The following is a 17,945-nucleotide window of genomic DNA, read 5'->3' as shown; positions in this document are numbered from 1 at the left end:
TACTGAGCTTACTGGTTTATGAGACTGAGGCCCACCCACTGGTGGTAGGATGGCAGCAGGTACAGAGCCTGAGTTTGTAAAAGAATAAGAAGCTAACTGAAAGTTAAATTATAAAAATACGTTTGAAGTTTAGATTTGAAAGTCTGAATGGAGTCAGACAGTCTGATATCAGCAGGGAGGTTGTTCCAGAGCAGAGGGGCCCGAGAGGAAAGGGCTCTGCAGCCAGCAGACGTTTCTTTACCTCTGGGAAAAGACAGGAGCCCTAAATGATCAAGTGCAGAAGCAGCTGGTCTGGTTCATCCACATCCTTCTGGATTTAGAGTTACAACAAACAACTTCCTGATTCAACCATGTGTGTTTAAATCATTCTGGATTTGAACTGTTTCCTAACAAATGTGTTAATATGTTTTGGGTTTTTTTTGTATGTCAGAAAAATATTCTGCAACATTTTTATTTTCTCGTTCAAATTGAGTTTGATTTCTCCCAGGACCAGAGGTGGATTATTAAAATATTCACAGGAAATCACACTGGATCCAAACACAGCTTTCACATGGCTGTTATTATCTGAGGGAAACAGAAAAGTAACATGGAGTCAACAACAGTCTTATCCTCGTCATCCAGAAAGATTCACTTCACATCCTCAGGTCCTGAGTAGAGAGAGTCTGACTGGACATTGTTACTGGGAGGTGGAGAGGAGAAGAGGAGTTTGTGTAGCAGTCTCATACAAGAATATCAGCAGAGCAGAGAGGGAAAGTTTATTTGGATATAATGACAAATTTTGGGCATTATATTGTGATCAAAACACTTTTTCATTTAGGTTCAACAGCATCAAAATTCCAGTCTCAGGTCCTCGGTCCTCCAGAATAGGAGTGTACCTGGATCACACAGCAGGTGTTCTGTCCTTCTACAGCGTCTCTGAAACCATGACTCTCCTCCACAGAGTCCAGACCACATTCACTCAGCCTCTCTATGCTGGACTTCGGCTTTTTTATAGAAACGCCACAGCGGAGTTGTGTAAAGTGAAATAGAGAGAAGTGAGTAAAAATGTGAATTTTGGCTCCTCAATGTTTTTTGTGTCTTTGTGTTTGTTGTTGAGAGTCATTCTCAGCACTTTTTTTTATTAAACCACATGACCATAAAATGTTTTTCCATACCCATCAATAGTTTATGTGTCAGTAGTAAGTATCTATGTCACCTTTGTTTTTTTTTCCGAAGATAAAAAGGTTAGGAACACAATCAAAAATCAAAATTCTGACAGCTCTGTGTAAAAGGCAGCTTATATTGAACAATGTAAACTGGTTGCAATTGTGTAATTTCTTTAAACATTTATGTATACCCCAGTGGCGGCTGCTGGTCTTATAAGGAGGGGAAGCTTATTTTCGGCCTACATCATAAAATGTGTCCGTTTATTTATATGTAAATTCGCAGAGTGACAGAAGAGAGTCGCCACACACAACGCTAGTCGTTTTTAACAAAGACAAAGTCGCTGAGGATCAGTAACGTCTCCAGATCAACTCCGAACAACGGAATGAAAAACTTGACAAATTCTCCGGTGGATGCTTATACTTCAAGATCGCTGATTCGCTCATTTCGCTGTCAATCAAAAAGGGACTCAGCCTCAGACAGATCATCCAATCAACATGCAGCGTCCGGGCCAGCCCACTGTCCCATAGACCCCCAGAGACGCTGAGCATCCGATGGGCGGGACAAAGCCCAGCATTTATCCAATGACCGTCTAGTTTAGCTGCAGTGGAACAACCCACTCTCTGCTTCCCCAGTGACGTCAGGAGACGCTCGGCGTCTACACTGTGTAAAGCTCTGTGGCGCTGCGGGGAGGAAGGAGAAGAAGTCGTGTCGGTTACCTGTGATAAGGAGCTGATTCTGAACAAAAGATGAACGTGTTCTAGCGCATATTTAGTCAATGAAATGTTCACACAACAGGACATATTTGACCACTTATTTTGTTGACATTTTAGGGGAAGCTGAGCTTCCCTTGCAGTCTTAGAGCAATCGCCACTGGTATATACTTAATTCAGAAACAAAATATGCAAAACACATAAAATCTATGGCAACTGCAGGGTACAAAATAATTTAATTGTAACAGTTACTATGGTATAACAAATACCATCAAATTGCCAGAGTTTAACTGGCTTTAATATTAGAGGTGTTTTGGAAACTGCTTAAATATCATCACTAAAAAACACAGAAAACACTTTAGATGAGTGTATAGACTTATATATATATATCTATATATATATTGTACAATATAGAGGACTGTTCACTTACACGGATCAGCAGAGATTCCCAATGAACAACAGTGAGCTCTCTTTTTATATCAGTCAAGAGACCTGTTCTGATAGTATCTCATGATAGACATATAACCGGCATCCTCAGCCTTTATCAGACCAATGGAGTACAACAATGCCACAAAGAAAACACTAACACATACCACAGAACACCTGACCATACAGGACTATAATAACTAGTAATAACATGAAACCAATACCAGAAACATTACAAACTCATAAAACAAAAAAAAATTACATACTTCCACATTACATAGAATGAATTCCTAGCATCAATAAAAACGATAACTCATGGTTACATGAAATTAGATAATACTCACATAGCACACCTATATAATACTGTTATGTCATGCACATATGTGTAAAGAACTGTGTGAAAATATAAGGATGTTATGTAAGATATGCAATGTTATTTTCATAGTTGCATTCACTTCCACCGTTGTCAGCTATCTACTTTGACACAGAACATTATAAAGTCTTCACAGCTGGAGAACCAATACAGTGAGTTTCAAGAGGCGTAAAGCTGCAGAGTTGTTGTTGATTGACTGTGAATTAATCATTTCATCATTGGTAACAGCACTTTCACTTATATTAGATATTTTATTCAACATCATGGTCTTACCTTGGTTTTCACTGATCTCGGTATGTTCTCGGTCTTGCTGGGTAGCAGTATAAACCCTGTATCAGAATCTGTCTCGTCTTGGGTTGGGTTAGAATCTATCTCACTGTCTTGGCCCTCGCTTATATTAGAATGAGTCTCAGTCTCATCTTGGTCTCGGTCGGTATCCAGCTTCTGATCCTCATCTTGGTACATACCTATCAGAACTGGGCTCAGTCTTGACTTGGTGGTTATCAGTGTCTGTCTTGTTGGCCTGGGTTGGAAAAAATGGATTCTCTGATTCGTAGCTATCTTCATTTCAATAATCTGATATCGATTCATAAAATCCAGAGACCGATCTTTTTCATATATTCCCTTTACAGTCTGTGGATGTGTGAAGCTGTAACCCTGTTAGTCTCACATGACCACACTTCTCATGCAGTGAGATCTGGCCATGTGAGAGGCAAAAAAATGGTAGATGCGGCTCCACTAAAGGCACCAGCAAGTCTAAAGGTAGATATATGGTTGCATGTCAGATTTAAAAACTATGAAGACAGAGCTAGACAAAAGCAAAGCCATTAGCAAGATGTGCAAGAAGAAGAAGAAGACTGTAGCCAGTGCACCGGGCTACTTTAGTGAATGCACATTACTTACCTACCTATTACTTCTTCAGATGTGTGTATAAACTGTAGGTCATGTAAAAAGTGCATTAATGTAAGCGCTTTGGAGTCCATTCTTAATGATAACGTTAATCCTTTAAATAATGTGTCAGGTCAGGGTAACAATTTACAGCAATAGTTTTCTGAGAATCTCATTCATATCCAAGAAAAATTAGTATTGAAACTGAAATATCTCTAACTGAATCCATGTTGAATTGAATTGAAACAAAATGGGAATCGCATCAAATCAGGACCTTGTCTTGGTTGTCATTGTTCTTTGTTTGGCCTTGATTGAAACCCTGGGAGTCAGTTGTTGGACTCTGCAGCAGTTTTTCTCCTCTCTCTACTTTAGCCATGTAGTCAGCTTTTTCTCTCATGTCTATCAGGGACTGAACTCGTTGCTTCCAGCCTGGTTTGGCTTCATATTTCTCTCCCTCAATGAGCATGTCGATGTACTCTGGAGTGGAGAGAGGGTTTGGCTTAAGTGCTATCTCTTTAAGTCTGTTCAGACACTGGGCAGATCTCTCCATTAGTGTCACCACCTCAGCCTTTACAAGATCATATTCCAGCCTCAGTTTGTCGATCAGTGCCTGCACAGGCATTTTAGCCTCTGTGGCTTTAAGGTACTTTTTTTGCAGCTCTTTTACTGTTTTTTTTTCTTTCACTTCCTTGTACTCCCATTTGTACTTCTGATTATAATGTACACTAAAAACACATTTTCTTGGGCACTGGGTGCAGTATCCATCCGCCATTACACTACAGTCTATTTTATTTGCATCATTTGCAATGCTACAATCATCGTGGCAGGTAAAATGACACTGCTGACAGTTGGTGAGGTAAAATCCAGTATCAGAAATATCCACTTGAAAAGGCTTTGAGACACTGACTTCAAACTCAAAGTTCTTATTTCTGCTGATCTCTGCCTCATGCTCTTTAAGTTGTTCAGCTGTCTCTTTTATCTCCTCTAGCTTGGCTAAACCATCTTTAACCTGCTTCTTCAAATTCTCAACCGAAATCTCAAGCTGCTTTCTTTCTCTGAGGACCTCCTTTGTCAATGTCAAACTTTTGGTGTCTACTTTATTTAAAGCAACAAAAAACCTCTGCATGCTTCTTGTCCCCATGTTCCAAAACATCTGATCAAAGCCTCCATCTTCATCATCTTCCCCACTCATGCTCTCTGCTGCAGATGATTTGTTTTGTGCAAACAACGCTGAATTATTGAACTTAAAGTGATCTGGCAGTCCGTCTTTTGTTTTAGGACATGGGACACCTGAAGCATTGATCGCCTCGAGAACTTGTGGACGTTTGCCATCTGCAAATGTCACCAGAACCCTGATGTTTTCTGCCACATCTTTGCCAAAGATTGAGAGAACTGAATCAAACACATATTTCTGTGTTGGTGTGAGTCGTGCTAAAGAAGCCTGAGCGACGAAACACACAGCGTCAATCTCACTGACTCCAAGTTCAGAGGAGAAGAGATTACGCAGCTGCTCTACGATCATCCTGTCTCTTTCTATGCCTCTTGTATCTCCAAAGCCTGGAGTGTCAACAAGAGTGAGTGTGTACTCTATCTTAAAGCCCTCCTGATGGTTGATTCTATATGCTGTGACTTCAGAAGTCTGGCTTTCAGCTTGTGACTTCGACTGACCCTCGTCAACTAACTTAAACCGATATGGATCCTCCCATTCAACACCAAGAATGTAATTGATCATCCCATTGATAAGAGTTGATTTGCCAGCACCAGTTGCTCCAAGAACCATTATGGTGCGATTACCTTTAGTGGATTCTTTTCCAAAGCTGAAACATTTACACCCCTCCACATTGATCCTTTCTTCTATCAGGGGAATTTGATAAACAGGGAGAGGCCCTGTCTCATGTTTCAGCTTTGTGCTTCTTTCTTTAACAGCATCAGCAAGCCGTTTACTGCACTCTGGCTCCTCTGAATTATAGTTATTTTGTTGTAAATTAACAGGATGTGAATCAGCAAAATTTGTGGTTGGCTTTGTTTCTTCAGGAACTTTTGATTTTGATTTTGATTTTGAAAAGACTGATCTAACTAACTTGCAAGCTGAGCGAAATCCAGATGCTATTCTAGATATCATTATGATGAAGGCAAGTAATTTGTGATCACAATATCAAAGTACAAATCAGTTGGTACCAGCTGTCTTCTTGGGAGGTTTATCTGATGAGCAGTCTTTGTGGTCAGAGAAGTTCATCCATCTTGATGTGAGTGTTGCTTCTGTTATTGTGAAGTAAGTGCTCTCTGGTCTGAATCTGCATATAAAAAAAAACACATTTGTAGAGACCATGATAGTACCACTATGTTATTATTGCTTGTAATAATCGTGCAACAGCTGAACTGGTGGTGGATGATAAAATAGACTTTGTCCATTAAATTTTTCCATAGATAACACCAGGTGATCCTTAGAGGATTTGTTTTCACTGTAATGGACATAAAATTATTTTGGTTGAGTCATCAGTACAAACAGTTGGACTGAAAAATTCTGCTTCATTTGTAAAACATGAACAAGTTGACTTCTCTCAGGGACAGGTCAAGAATGTTTCTCAGAGAGCATCACACTGTTGACCTTAGTCAGATTAAAGCAAAATTAGCAGCCATGGTGCAGAGTTGAGTTCCTGGTTGTAGGAGCTAAGCAGTCTAGGTAAAAACACTTAAGTATTAAACTGCTGGAGATGAATTACAACAAACCTCTGTTGGCTCTTTTCTGCCCCTGTTGTCCAGTGTAGGATCCAAGAGCTGTTGTGTTTGCAAAGTGCTGCTCGAGAGTTAAATCATTATCTCCAAATCCTAAAATACAAAAAGAATAAAGTGCCTATAAAAACAGAGCTATGTTTATGATTCAGAAATTCTATTTATTTGGATCACTATGATCCACATTTCCACATTTATCATTTACCTTAGCTTAGGCAATGAAGAGGAGCACGTCACTGTTGGACTTCATTTTCCAACGCCCTACGTTCCTTTATGTCTTCTAATGTAATGTAAACAGCAGAAAGTGGCAGATCAGATTTTCTTTTATTTATTTGTAAGTTACACCTTCATTAAAAGACAGGAATGTACCCAGTAATGAGCAAGCATGTATTTAAATGAAAAAAAATGAGCCAGTTTCAGTTTCAGTTTGAGTAAGGCAGTTCATGGAAAAAGCAGTGCAAACTGTCAGCTATTTCATCACACAATAAAAGTTATGATTCTTTATATATTAGGAATCAACTATATTGGTCAGAATGTAAAAAACAAAAATCAAGAAACCGAGAGTTGAGTTCCAATTAGAGTAAAAGACTATAAAAACATATATAATTTCAATACTAATGCAATCATGCAGCTTTGTTAATGCCTCTATCATCATCACATTAACACTAAAACAACAGACAGACAGAGTTAAATCAACAGCTCAGTGTATTCAGCAACTTACCTCTGATCACGGATGGAGGGAGAGTTCTGTCTCAGTTTACTCTGCCGCTCCTTTATATACAGTCCACACAGGCACACAGACAGACCCTTGGGTGAGGCTCTCTTGCCACTCTGCAAACCTGAAAGTGAAAGTAAAATTTGCAGAATTTTCCACACTTCTTTTGATAACTTACAGCTTTCCTGCAGCAATGAAAGTAAATGAAGCCTTTAAAGTTAATGGAAACAATTCAAATGTTTGTTGATAACTTACAAACCCTCTGTCTGTACAAAGGCAGTGTTAGAACAAACTTTGTTACTGCACCCTCTGATACATTATTAGGACAACACTGGACTGCAGAATTCTGTCAGAATACAGCGAGATAATGAGCCAAAACATCGGAGAAAAGGAACCAGACGGTGGCCTCAAATGATGAAGACCAGCACAGTCTCCAGATTTCAGGTGTTGTGAAAATTTTGACCAGTAGAGCATTTTTATTTTCAGACTATATTTAAATAAAATGTTACTCGATGTAAGCAGGACAAGTCTACAGTCTGTACATAAGATAAGAAGACAAACCAGCTTAATGACTTCAATACGTAAGACACTTTTTATCTCAACCATCCACACACACAAATTGTGAAAGTCATTCTGCAGGTCACACGATTTCTATGAAATCGTCCTGATTCTCCTCTGTGCCTCCTCCTGCTAATGAATAATCATCTGAGGGTGTTCCTTCCTCGAGAGGATATAAAGCCTGACACTAAAGTTCTGCATCAGAGGATCACACATCACTGTAAGTACACTAATGCTCTTTTTGATTATGTATTGCATACACCGGTTTCGCTGTGTAATCTTAGTTCTGCAGTTTCGTCCCATAAATCCTCCTTTAAACACACAGTCTGTAACTTTTTCCTCTCAGGGTCTCTCAATCAAATCAGTAACAACAGACAGCATTGGGTGACGTCATGAAATAGCGTGGGATTATGTGAGTCCCGTCCTGTGTCCACTTCTCAGCTAAAACCATATTTATATCTAAATACAACTGAAGCTCGCCCTGTCTCTAGTTTGATAAATATATTTGTTTGTATCATGATTGTTTGTGTCCCCGACACATGAACAACCAACAGCAAAGAGGTCGACACCTGCATCAGAGGGATCAGTTCTCTACACCCTGATTGTGACTTTGTGCTGTTGTTATTTGTGTATGGTGAGTCAGTCTGGAAAGCTGCATCTTAATTGGTCATATTCTGAACTTTATGTTGTACAAAGGTTAAACACACAGTATCACACAATGAGTCAAAGCCTGATGCCCCTCCCTCTTCTTCCTGCTCTCAAACACAGTCAGCTCCACTCTGTTCATGTGTTTCCTTGTTCCCTCCCCTTCAGATCTACAGTTTGAAGATGGGTGGAACCAACATGTGGTGAAGTGCGAGAGCTGACAGGCCCCGTTCACTGCAGAGACACATGTTGTTTAGATCAGAGCTCAAACTAGTTTCAGTTCTGAGGAAGTGAAACTCAGACAGTCGTTGTCACTGAGAGCTGAAATGGCGCAGAAAGGAGATCAGCTGGACCGGGAGACCTTCTGTTGTTCCATCTGTCTGGATTTACTGAAGGATCCGGTGACTATTCCCTGTGGACACAGCTACTGCATGAACTGTATTAAAAGCTTCTGGGATGAAGAGGATGAGAAGAGAATCCACAGCTGCCCTCAGTGTAGGCAGACCTTCACACCGAGGCCTGTCCTGGTGAAAAACACCATGTTAGCAGCTTTAGTGGAGAAGCTGAAGAAGACTGGACTCCAAGCTGCTGCTGCTGATCACTGCTATGCTGGACCTGAAGACGTGGCCTGTGATGTCTGCACTGGGAGGAAACTGAAAGCTGTTAAATCCTGTCTGGTTTGTCTGGCCTCTTACTGTGAGAATCACCTGCAGCCTCATTATGAAGCAGCTCCATTAAAGAAACACAAGCTGGTGGAGCCCTCCGAGAAGCTCCAGGAGAACATCTGCTCTCGTCACGATGAGGTGATGAAGATGTTCTGCCGCACTGATCAGCAGTGTATCTGTTATCTCTGCTCTGTGGATGAACATAAAGGCCACGACACAGTCTCAGCTGCAGCAGAAAGGACTGAGAGGCAGAGAGAGCTCCAGCTGAGGCGACAAGAGATCCAGCAGAGAATCCAGGACAGAGAGAAAGATGTGAAGCTGCTTCGACAGGAGGTGGAGGCTATCAATGGCTCTGCTGATGAAGCGGTGGAGGACAGTGAGAAGACCTTCACTGAGCTGATCCGTCTCATGGAGAAAAGACGCTCTGATGTGAAGCAGCAGATCAGATCCCAGCAGGAAACTGAAGCCGGTCGAGTCAAAGAGCTTCAGGAGAAGCTGCAGCAGGAGATCGCTGAGCTGAAGAGGAAAGACGCTGAGCTGAAGCAGCTCTCACACACAGAGGATCACAGCCACTTTCTACATAACTACCCCTCACTGTCACGACTCAGTGACTCTACAGACTCATCCAGTATCAATATCCGTCCTCTGAGATACTTTGAGGACGTGACAGCAGCTGTGTCACAGCTCAGAGAGAAACTACAGGACGTTCTGACAGAGACATGGACAAACATCTCACTGACAGTGTCTCAAGTGGATGTTTTACTGTCACAACCAGAGCCCAAAACCAGAGCTGACTTCTTAAAATATTCACAGGAAATCACAGTGGATCCCAACACAGCATATTCATGGCTGTTATTATCTGAGGGAAACAGAAAAGCAACAGTAATGAGTGAAAAACAGCCTTATCCTCGTCATCCAGACAGATTCACTTCACATCCTCAGGTCCTGAGTAGAAAGAGTCTGACTGGACGTTGTTACTGGGAGGTGGAGTGGAGAGAAGGAGTTCGTGTAGCAGTCTCATACAAGAATATCAGCAGAGCAGGGGAGGAAAGTTTATTTGGATATAATGACAAATCTTGGGTGTTATATTGTGATCAAAACAGTTTTTCATTTATGTTCAACAACATCAAAACTCCAGTCTCAGGTCCTCGGCCCTCCAGAGTAGGAGTGTACCTGGATCACAGAGCAGGTGTTCTGTCCTTCTACAGCGTCTCTGAAACCATGACTCTCCTCCACAGAATCCAGACCACATTCACTCAGCCTCTCTATGCTGGACTTCGGCTTTATTATAGAAACGCCACAGCAGAGTTGTGTAAAGTGAAATAGACAGGAGTGAGTTAAAATGTGTATTTTAGCCTCTCAGTGTATTTAGTGTCTTTGTGTTTGTCGCTGAGAGTCATTATCAGCACTTTGACCTCTTCTCATTTCTTGTGGTGTTGATGTAGGAGTGACTTTAGGCCGAGCTGGAGCCATGGAGGATATCACTGCTCATGATGATGGTAGTTTCACCTGAACTCACATTTCTCCACATGAGAACACAAACTTCTCTGAGCTCTGAATGTTTGTTGGATATTTGTGTTGATGTGTTTTTATGTTGTTGTTTGGTCCTGAACAGAGAAATCACCAGACCTTCCTTTATCACAGATGTTTTGTTCTCACTGTGTAAAGACAGAAATCTATAATTACATTTACATTGATGTGTTTGTCAGAACAAATGTTGTTGTTGTTCAAATCCACTCACAATAAGGTCTATGATGTTTGATCAAACTGTCATTATCATGATAATAATCAATGAGGAGATGATTCATTATTTTCTTTTCTCTCGCTGAGATTCTTGTGAAACAAACTGATTGTGTGGATGAAGTGAATCTGTTCATGAAATTACTGAACAAGTGTCATTGAACAGACTTTACTGATTCAGTGTGTGAACAAACTGAAGCTTCACGTCATGAATAAAGTTCATTTTCATCAACAATCAATCAAATGTTTCTTTTTGTCTTCACTCCAGGATCTGACTCAAAGCTGACGGAGAACATGTCAAACTAATATGAGAGCAGCTGCAGCTAATGCTCACTTTGCAGATTCGTATTAATGATATGAAATATAATCAATAATTAATCATAATGTATTATTAGAGGTGAGATAAGGTTCATCTAAGTCATTAAAATGAGTCCCATCTTCACAAGCTGCAACATTAAAGTGTTGTTTACACATTAATACATCAATAATCAGAATCCAGTCATATGATTGACATTATTCTGAAAGGACTTTTACTTTTGATACTTTACGTGTATTTTCATGTTAATACTTTTATACTTTATCTTAAAGAAAATGTTGACTGCGGGACTTTTACTTGTATCATAGTATTTCAACTCTGTGTTTTCATGTCTTTGCCTCAAATAAAGACCTGAGTAAAAAAACATTAACTACTGACAGACATTTCTTATTAGGAAAAAGTTTGAGAGACTCAGAGAAACATTCAGTTTCAATTAGCAACAGCTGAGAAGACGGGGTTGAGTTCATGAAATCTCCTTGATCAAATAAAAAGCTTAACAATACTTAATAATCTTTTTTATCTTATTCAAAGTGATAATATTTTTCACTATCTGCAATTAAATTTTATTAAGTACAAATAAAGTGTTTCATTATTATTATTATTTTTAAATCGTGTTCAGTCTTGTTAGTGAATAAATCAGTAGAATTGACAGTTTCTCTTTTCTGTTCATGGCATCAGTCGTTCCACTGTATTTAAAGAACTGGATCACTTCTTAGCTAAAACCATATTTATATTTATATACAAATGAAGCTCGCCCTGTCTCTAGTTTGATAAATATATTTGTTTGCATCACGATTGTTTGTCTCATTGACAAATGAACAACCAACAGCAAAGAGGTCGACACCTGCATCAGAGGGATCAGTTCTCTGGTCAAATGGTTTTAGTGATGCAGTGATTTTCAGAAAGTTTACAGTGATCTCGTCGGCATGACAACCTGGACTATACTGTACTGAGTTTACTGGTTTATTGAGACTGAGGCCGACCCACTGGTGGTAGGATGGCAGCAGGTACAGAGCCGGAGTTTGTAAAAGAATAAGAAGCTAACTGAAAGTTAAATTATAAAAATACATTTGAAGTTTAGATTTGAAAGTCTGAATGGAGTCAGACAGTCTGATATCAGCAGGGAGGTTGTTCCAGAGCAGAGGGGCCCGAGAGGAAAGGGCTCTGCAGCCAGCAGACGTCTCTTTAACTCTGGGAACAGACAGGAGCCCTAAATGATCAAGTGCAGAGGAAGGACCTACAAGTTTCCTGTTTGTGAGCTGATCGTCTTCCCTTCCGTTCTGGAGGAGGACTCTGCACCACTCCCTGACGCTCCTCACAGGAGTCATATGAAAGTCATCACTGAGGTGCAGGTAGGAGGAGGAGCCTGGCTTGATCACAGGTTATATACAGAGTTGAGTTCAGGTGCGAGCACTTTCACCTGCAGCACAACCCTCCTGGTAACAACTGTTTGTTGGTGTGAGTGTAAAGGTGAGTTTCCTTTCTTCTTGATACCTTGCACTATTTCCTTGAAGTGCTGTGAAGTCAGAACGGTGGTAGTTGTTCTACATGTGTTACTCCTGATAACCTCAGATGTTCTTCTCAGTGTGTTGAGTTTAATGTACAGTAGTTAGTTAACACATTGTCGAGTTATCCCTGGAGAATGCGCAGCTTCCCCACTTGAAAGGGATTGGTCCGTCCACACGGCTTTTAACTGGATTTCACTTAGTGATGACATAGTTTTCCCTTTTTTTTCCTTTTATTTTGGAAGGTTCAGCAGTCTCAGTTACATGGTTCCACTCTTTGGTCATTAAATGTCGCTGGGTGAAAAACCTTCACATGAAAAAAGCTGAAAAAGAGAAAACATATTCGTTAATACTAAATAAATAAGCAAGAAACACCATCAGTGCCTTATTTCAAATCATTACATGATTCGTTTCCTCAAATTATTTTTAAATAATTCAGCACAATGTCAGTATTTTAAGATTTTAACATGAAGCATTTTAACAAAGCTTCTATAATCAGGTTTATTTATTAATAAATCTGTAGGTTAAACAACCCTTTTATATTGTGAACATTCAATGTTTTGTTATTAATTATTTCACCATCTTTTAATACTAAAAACAAATGAACCAAAGTGACTTTTAAGGAACTAAAGTTTTAATTTACCTACCGCTCCTCATCCAGGAATGTGGCAAAGCCTGATGCCCCTCCCTCTTCTTCCTGCTCTCAAACACAGTCCGCTCCACTCTGTTCATGTGTTTCCTTGTTCCCTCCCTTCAGATCTACAGTTTGAAGATGGGTGGAACCAACATGTGGTGAAGTGCGAGAGCTGACAGGCCTCGTTCACTGCAGAGACACATGTTGTTGAGATCAGAGCTCAAACTAGTTTCAGTTCTGAGGAAGTGAAACTCAGACAGTCATTGTCACCGAGAGCTGAAATGGCGCAGAAAGGAGATCAGCTGGACCGGGAGACTTTCTCTTGTTCCATCTGTCTGGATCTACTGAAGGATCCAGTGGCTATTCCCTGTGGACACAGCTACTGCATGAACTGTATTAAAAGCTTTTGGGATGAAGAGGATGAGAAGAGAATCCACAGCTGCCCTCAGTGTAGGCAGACCTTCACACCGAGGCCTGTCCTGGTGAAAAACACCATGTTAGCAGCTTTAGTGGAGCAGCTGAAGAAGACTGGACTCCAATCTGCTGCTGCTGATCACTGCTATGCTGGACCTGAAGACGTGGCCTGTGATGTCTGCACTGGGAGGAAACTGAAAGCTGTAAAATCCTGTCTGGTTTGTCTGGCCTCTTACTGTGAGAATCACCTGCAGCCTCATTATGAAGCAGCTCCATTAAAGAAACACAAGCTGGTGGAGCCCTCCGAGAAGCTCCAGGAGAACATCTGCTCTCGTCACGATGAGGTGATGAAGATGTTCTGCCGCACCGATCAGCAGTGTATCTGTTATCTCTGCTCTGTGGAGGAACATAAAGGCCACGACACAGTCTCAGCTGCAGCAGAAAGGACTGAGAGGCAGAGAGAGCTCCAGCTGAGTCGGCAACAGATCCAGCAGAGAATCCAGGACAGAGAGAAAGATATGAAGCTGCTTCGACAGGAGGTGGAGGCTATCGACGGCTCTGCTGATGAAGCGGTGGAGGACAGTGAGAAGACCTTCACCGAGCTGATCCGTCTCATGGAGAAAAGACGCTCTGATGTGAAGCAGCAGATCAGATCCCAGCAGGAAACTGAAGCCGGTCGAGTCAAAGAGCTTCAGGAGAAGCTGCAGCAGGAGATCGCTGAGCTGAAGAGGAAAGACGCTGAGCTGAAGCAGCTCTCACACACAGAGGATCACAGCCACTTTCTACGCAACTACCCCTCACTGTCACGACTCAGTGACTCTACAGACTCGTCCAGTATCAATATCTTTCCTCAAAGATACTTTGAGGACGTGACAGCAGCTGTGTCACAGCTCAGAGAGAAACTACAGGACGTTCTGACAGAGACATGGACAAACATCTCACTGACAGTGACTGAAGTGGATGTTTTACTGTCACAACCAGAGCCCAAGACCAGAGCTGACTTCTTAAAATATTCACAGGAAATCACACTGGATCCGAACACAGCTTTCACACGTCTGTTATTATCTGAGGGAAACAGAAAAGTTAAATTTACATTCAAACAACAGTCTTATCCTCGTCATCCAGACAGATTCACAACATATTGTCAGGTCCTTAGTAGAGAGAGTCTGACTGGACGTTGTTACTGGGAGGTGGAGAGGAGAGGAGGAGTTTGTGTATCAGTCTCATACAAGAATATCAGCAGAGCAGGGGAGGAAAGTTTATTTGGAAACAATTCCAAATCGTGGGCATTATATTGTGATCAAAACACTTTTTCATTTAGGTTCAACAACATCAAAACTCCAGTCTCAGGTCCTCGGCCCTCCAGAGTAGGAGTGTACCTGGATCACACAGCAGGTGTTCTGTCCTTCTACAGCGTCTCTGAAACCATGACTCTCCTCCACAGAGTCCAGACCACATTCACTCAGCCTCTCTATGCTGGACTCTGTCTTTACTGGGTTGATGGAACCACAGCAGAGTTGTGTAAAGTGAAATAGACAGGAGTGAGTTAAAATGTGTATTTTAGCCTCTCAGTGTATTTAGTGTCTTTGTGTTTGTCGCTGAGAGTCATTGTCAGCACTTTGACCTCTTCTCATTTCTTGTGGTGTTGATGTAGGAGTGACTTTAGGCCGAGCTGGAGCCATGGAGGAAATCACTGCTCATGATGATGTTAGTTTCTCCTGAACTCACATTTCTCCGCATGAGAACACAAACTTCTCTGAGCTCTGAGTGTTTGTTGGATATTTGTGTTGATGTGTTTTTATGTGTTACGTTTTATGTGTCAGCGTTTTATGTGTTACGAAAGGATTACAAAATGCCTGTAAAAAGAAAAATACACTATATAGAGAATTCATAAAACTAAGGACTAAAGAGGCAGAAAAGAAATATAAAAACTATAAAAATAAGTTAACCAATATTATAAGGGTATGTAGGAGAGAATACTATACTAAAATATTATATTATAACAAAAGCAATATTAAAGGAATATGGGACATATTAAATAGTATTATTAAAAATAGTCCTAAACAACAGAGCTACCCTCAATATTTTATCGATAATAATATTAAAAAGGACAATATGGATGATGTGGTCAATAGCTTTAATCATTTTTTTGTAAATGTTGGACCAAACCTGGCAAAAAAAATTCCAGATCCATTGTTATCTGAGGATTGGAATGATAACCTCATAGTGAGAAATCCCAGTTCAATGTTCCTTACAGCAGTGGAAGAAAAAGAAATAATAGATATAGTAAATAAATGTAAATACAAAACATCTACTGATCTGAATGAAATTGATATGAAAGTTGTAAAAAAGGTCATTGAGGGGATTTCTGAACCACTTACATACATCTGTAACTTATCATTCCAAACTGGAAAATTTCCTAACAACATGAAAATAGCTAAAGTTGTGCCGCTGTATAAAACTGGGGATAGACACCACTTCACAAATTACAGGCCAGTTTCTTTACTTCCTCAATTCTCCAAAATTCTAGAAAAACTATTCAATAACAGATTAGACAAATTCATAAACAAACATAAATTACTTTCTGACAGTCAATACGGATTTAGAGCAAACAGCTCAACATCACTGGCATTAACAGAATCAATTGAGGAGATCACAAACGCTATAGATCACAAACTGCATTCAGTTGGAGTATTCATAGATCTCAAAAAAGCTTTTGATACAATTAATCATAACATATTATTCAATAAACTTGAACGGTACGGGATCAGGGGGTTAGTATTGCACTGGGTGAGAAGTTATTTAAGTAACAAAACAATTTGTGAAGTTGGGGGAACATTCATCGTCATGCTTGGACATTGCTTGTGGCGTCCCACAGGGGTCAGTATTAGGTCCAATATTATTTATACTTTACATAAACGACATATGCAAAGTTTCAAGAACACTAAAATTAGTGTTATTTGCAGATGACACTAGTATTTTTTGTTGTGGGGGGGATTTACATGAACTACTGGGGAGGATCACCACTGAAATGTGCAAACTGAAAATGTGGTTTGACAGAAACAAATTATCGTTAAACTTAAGTAAAACTAAATTCATGTTATTCGGTAATTGCAATAAGAATACACTAGTACAGTTACAAATAGATGGGGTGGACGTTGAAAGAGTATATGAAAACAAGTTTCTTGGGGTAACAATTGATGATAAAATAAACTGGAAGTCTCATATAAAACATGTACAAAGCAAACTGTCAAGAAGCATTTCAGTTCTGAGCAAAGCAAAACACATTCTGGACCACAAATCACTCCACATTCTCTACTGTTCACTGATTTTACCATATTTACAATACTGTGCAGAGGTTTGGGGCAATACTTATAAATGTGCAATACAATCTCTATCCATACTGCAGAAAAGAGCCATAAGAATAATTCATAATACCGGTTATAGAGATCACACAAATTCACTATTCTTAAAATCAAAAACATTAAAATTCACTGACCTGGTTAATTTCCAAACAGCACAAATTATGTACAAAGCAATAAACAATCTACTTCCTGGAAATATTCAAAAATTGTTTTTTCACAGAGTTGGGGGTTATAATCTGAGGGGTGAGTTCAACTTAAAACATCAGCGGGCACGTACAACACTAAAAAGTTTTTGTCTGTCAGTTTGTGGAGTGAGGCTGTGGAACAGACTGGGTGTGGAGCTCAGGCAATGTCCAAGCATGATCCAGTTTAAAAAGTGGTACAAACACATGGTTTTCACGAGGTACAGGGAGGAAGAAGGGCTTTAATAATCGGGTGTTTTCATAAATGATAAATGATTTATGTATTTGTTTATTTAATCTATTTATTTTCTTCTACTTTATGTAAATATATATGTTTGGGAAGAAAGACTGATAATTGAGTAGTGGAGAAGGGGTAGGTTTAAATAAGCATATGCTTCATCCTACTCCTTTTCGGACATGTTGGGTTAACATTATTATTTTTGTTTTGATTATTGTTATTGGATTTGTTTGTTTTTCATTTTACTTTGTGTGTTACTCGCACATGTTCGAAATAAACTAACTAAATTAAACTAAACTATGTTGTTGTTTGGTCCTGAACAGAGAAATCACCAGACCTTCCTTTATCACAGATGTTTTGTTCTCACTGTGTAAAGACAGAAATCTATAATTACATTTACATTGATGTGTTTGTCAGAACAAATGTTGTTGTTGTTCAAATCCACTCACAATAAGGTCTATGAAGTTTAATCAAAGTGTCATTATCATGATAATAATCAACGAGGAGATGATTCATTATTTTCTTTTCCATCTCTGAGATTCATGTGAAACAAACTGATTGTGTGGATGAAGTGAATCTGTTCATGAAATCACTGAACAAGAGTCATTGAACAGACTTTACTGATTCAGTGTGTGAACAAACTGAAGCTTCACGTCATGAATAAAGTTGATTTTCATCAACAATCAATCAAA

The 17,945-nt window shown here is 39.8% G+C and overlaps 3 protein-coding genes across 4 annotated transcripts; 2 read left to right on the top strand and 1 right to left on the bottom strand.

Annotated features, from left to right (window-relative positions):
* Nucleotides 1–1,035: 1,035 nt before the first annotated feature.
* On the bottom strand, nt 1,036–6,558 carry LOC130179328 (uncharacterized). The gene is made up of 3 exons (XM_056392230.1): nt 6,482–6,558; nt 6,274–6,372; nt 1,036–5,837 (listed from the first exon to the last, which is right to left on the bottom strand). Exon 3 carries the CDS (start codon nt 5,663–5,665, stop codon nt 3,806–3,808), a length of 1,860 nt encoding a protein of 619 aa, XP_056248205.1. The 5' UTR covers nt 5,666–5,837; nt 6,274–6,372; nt 6,482–6,558; the 3' UTR covers nt 1,036–3,805.
* A 1,738-nt stretch (nt 6,559–8,296) lies between these two features.
* Nucleotides 8,297–11,291, top strand: LOC130179402 (tripartite motif-containing protein 16-like). Its single transcript, XM_056392353.1, has one exon. The coding sequence runs from the start codon at nt 8,521–8,523 to the stop codon at nt 10,183–10,185; it is 1,665 nt and encodes a 554-aa protein (XP_056248328.1). The 5' UTR covers nt 8,297–8,520; the 3' UTR covers nt 10,186–11,291.
* A 1,049-nt stretch (nt 11,292–12,340) lies between these two features.
* Nucleotides 12,341–17,945, top strand: LOC130179407 (tripartite motif-containing protein 16-like). 2 transcript variants are annotated; one of them, XR_008829290.1, is made up of 2 exons: nt 12,341–12,385; nt 13,082–13,163. XR_008829290.1 is itself a non-coding variant. In XM_056392358.1 (2 exons), the coding sequence occupies exon 2, from the start codon at nt 13,336–13,338 to the stop codon at nt 15,001–15,003; it is 1,668 nt and encodes a 555-aa protein (XP_056248333.1). In that variant the 5' UTR covers nt 12,344–12,385; nt 13,178–13,335; the 3' UTR covers nt 15,004–17,945. The 2 variants fall into 2 exon arrangements, 1 of the variants encoding a protein (XP_056248333.1); XM_056392358.1 differs by lacking the exon at nt 13,082–13,163 and adding an exon at nt 13,178–17,945 and having other exon boundaries at nt 12,344–12,385.

The sequence above is a fragment of the Seriola aureovittata genome, chromosome 12 (genome assembly GCF_021018895.1).
Source record: "Seriola aureovittata isolate HTS-2021-v1 ecotype China chromosome 12, ASM2101889v1, whole genome shotgun sequence".
Classification (NCBI taxonomy): domain Eukaryota; kingdom Metazoa; phylum Chordata; class Actinopteri; order Carangiformes; family Carangidae; genus Seriola; species Seriola aureovittata.
This window is presented reverse-complemented; position numbering and strand designations above follow the sequence as displayed.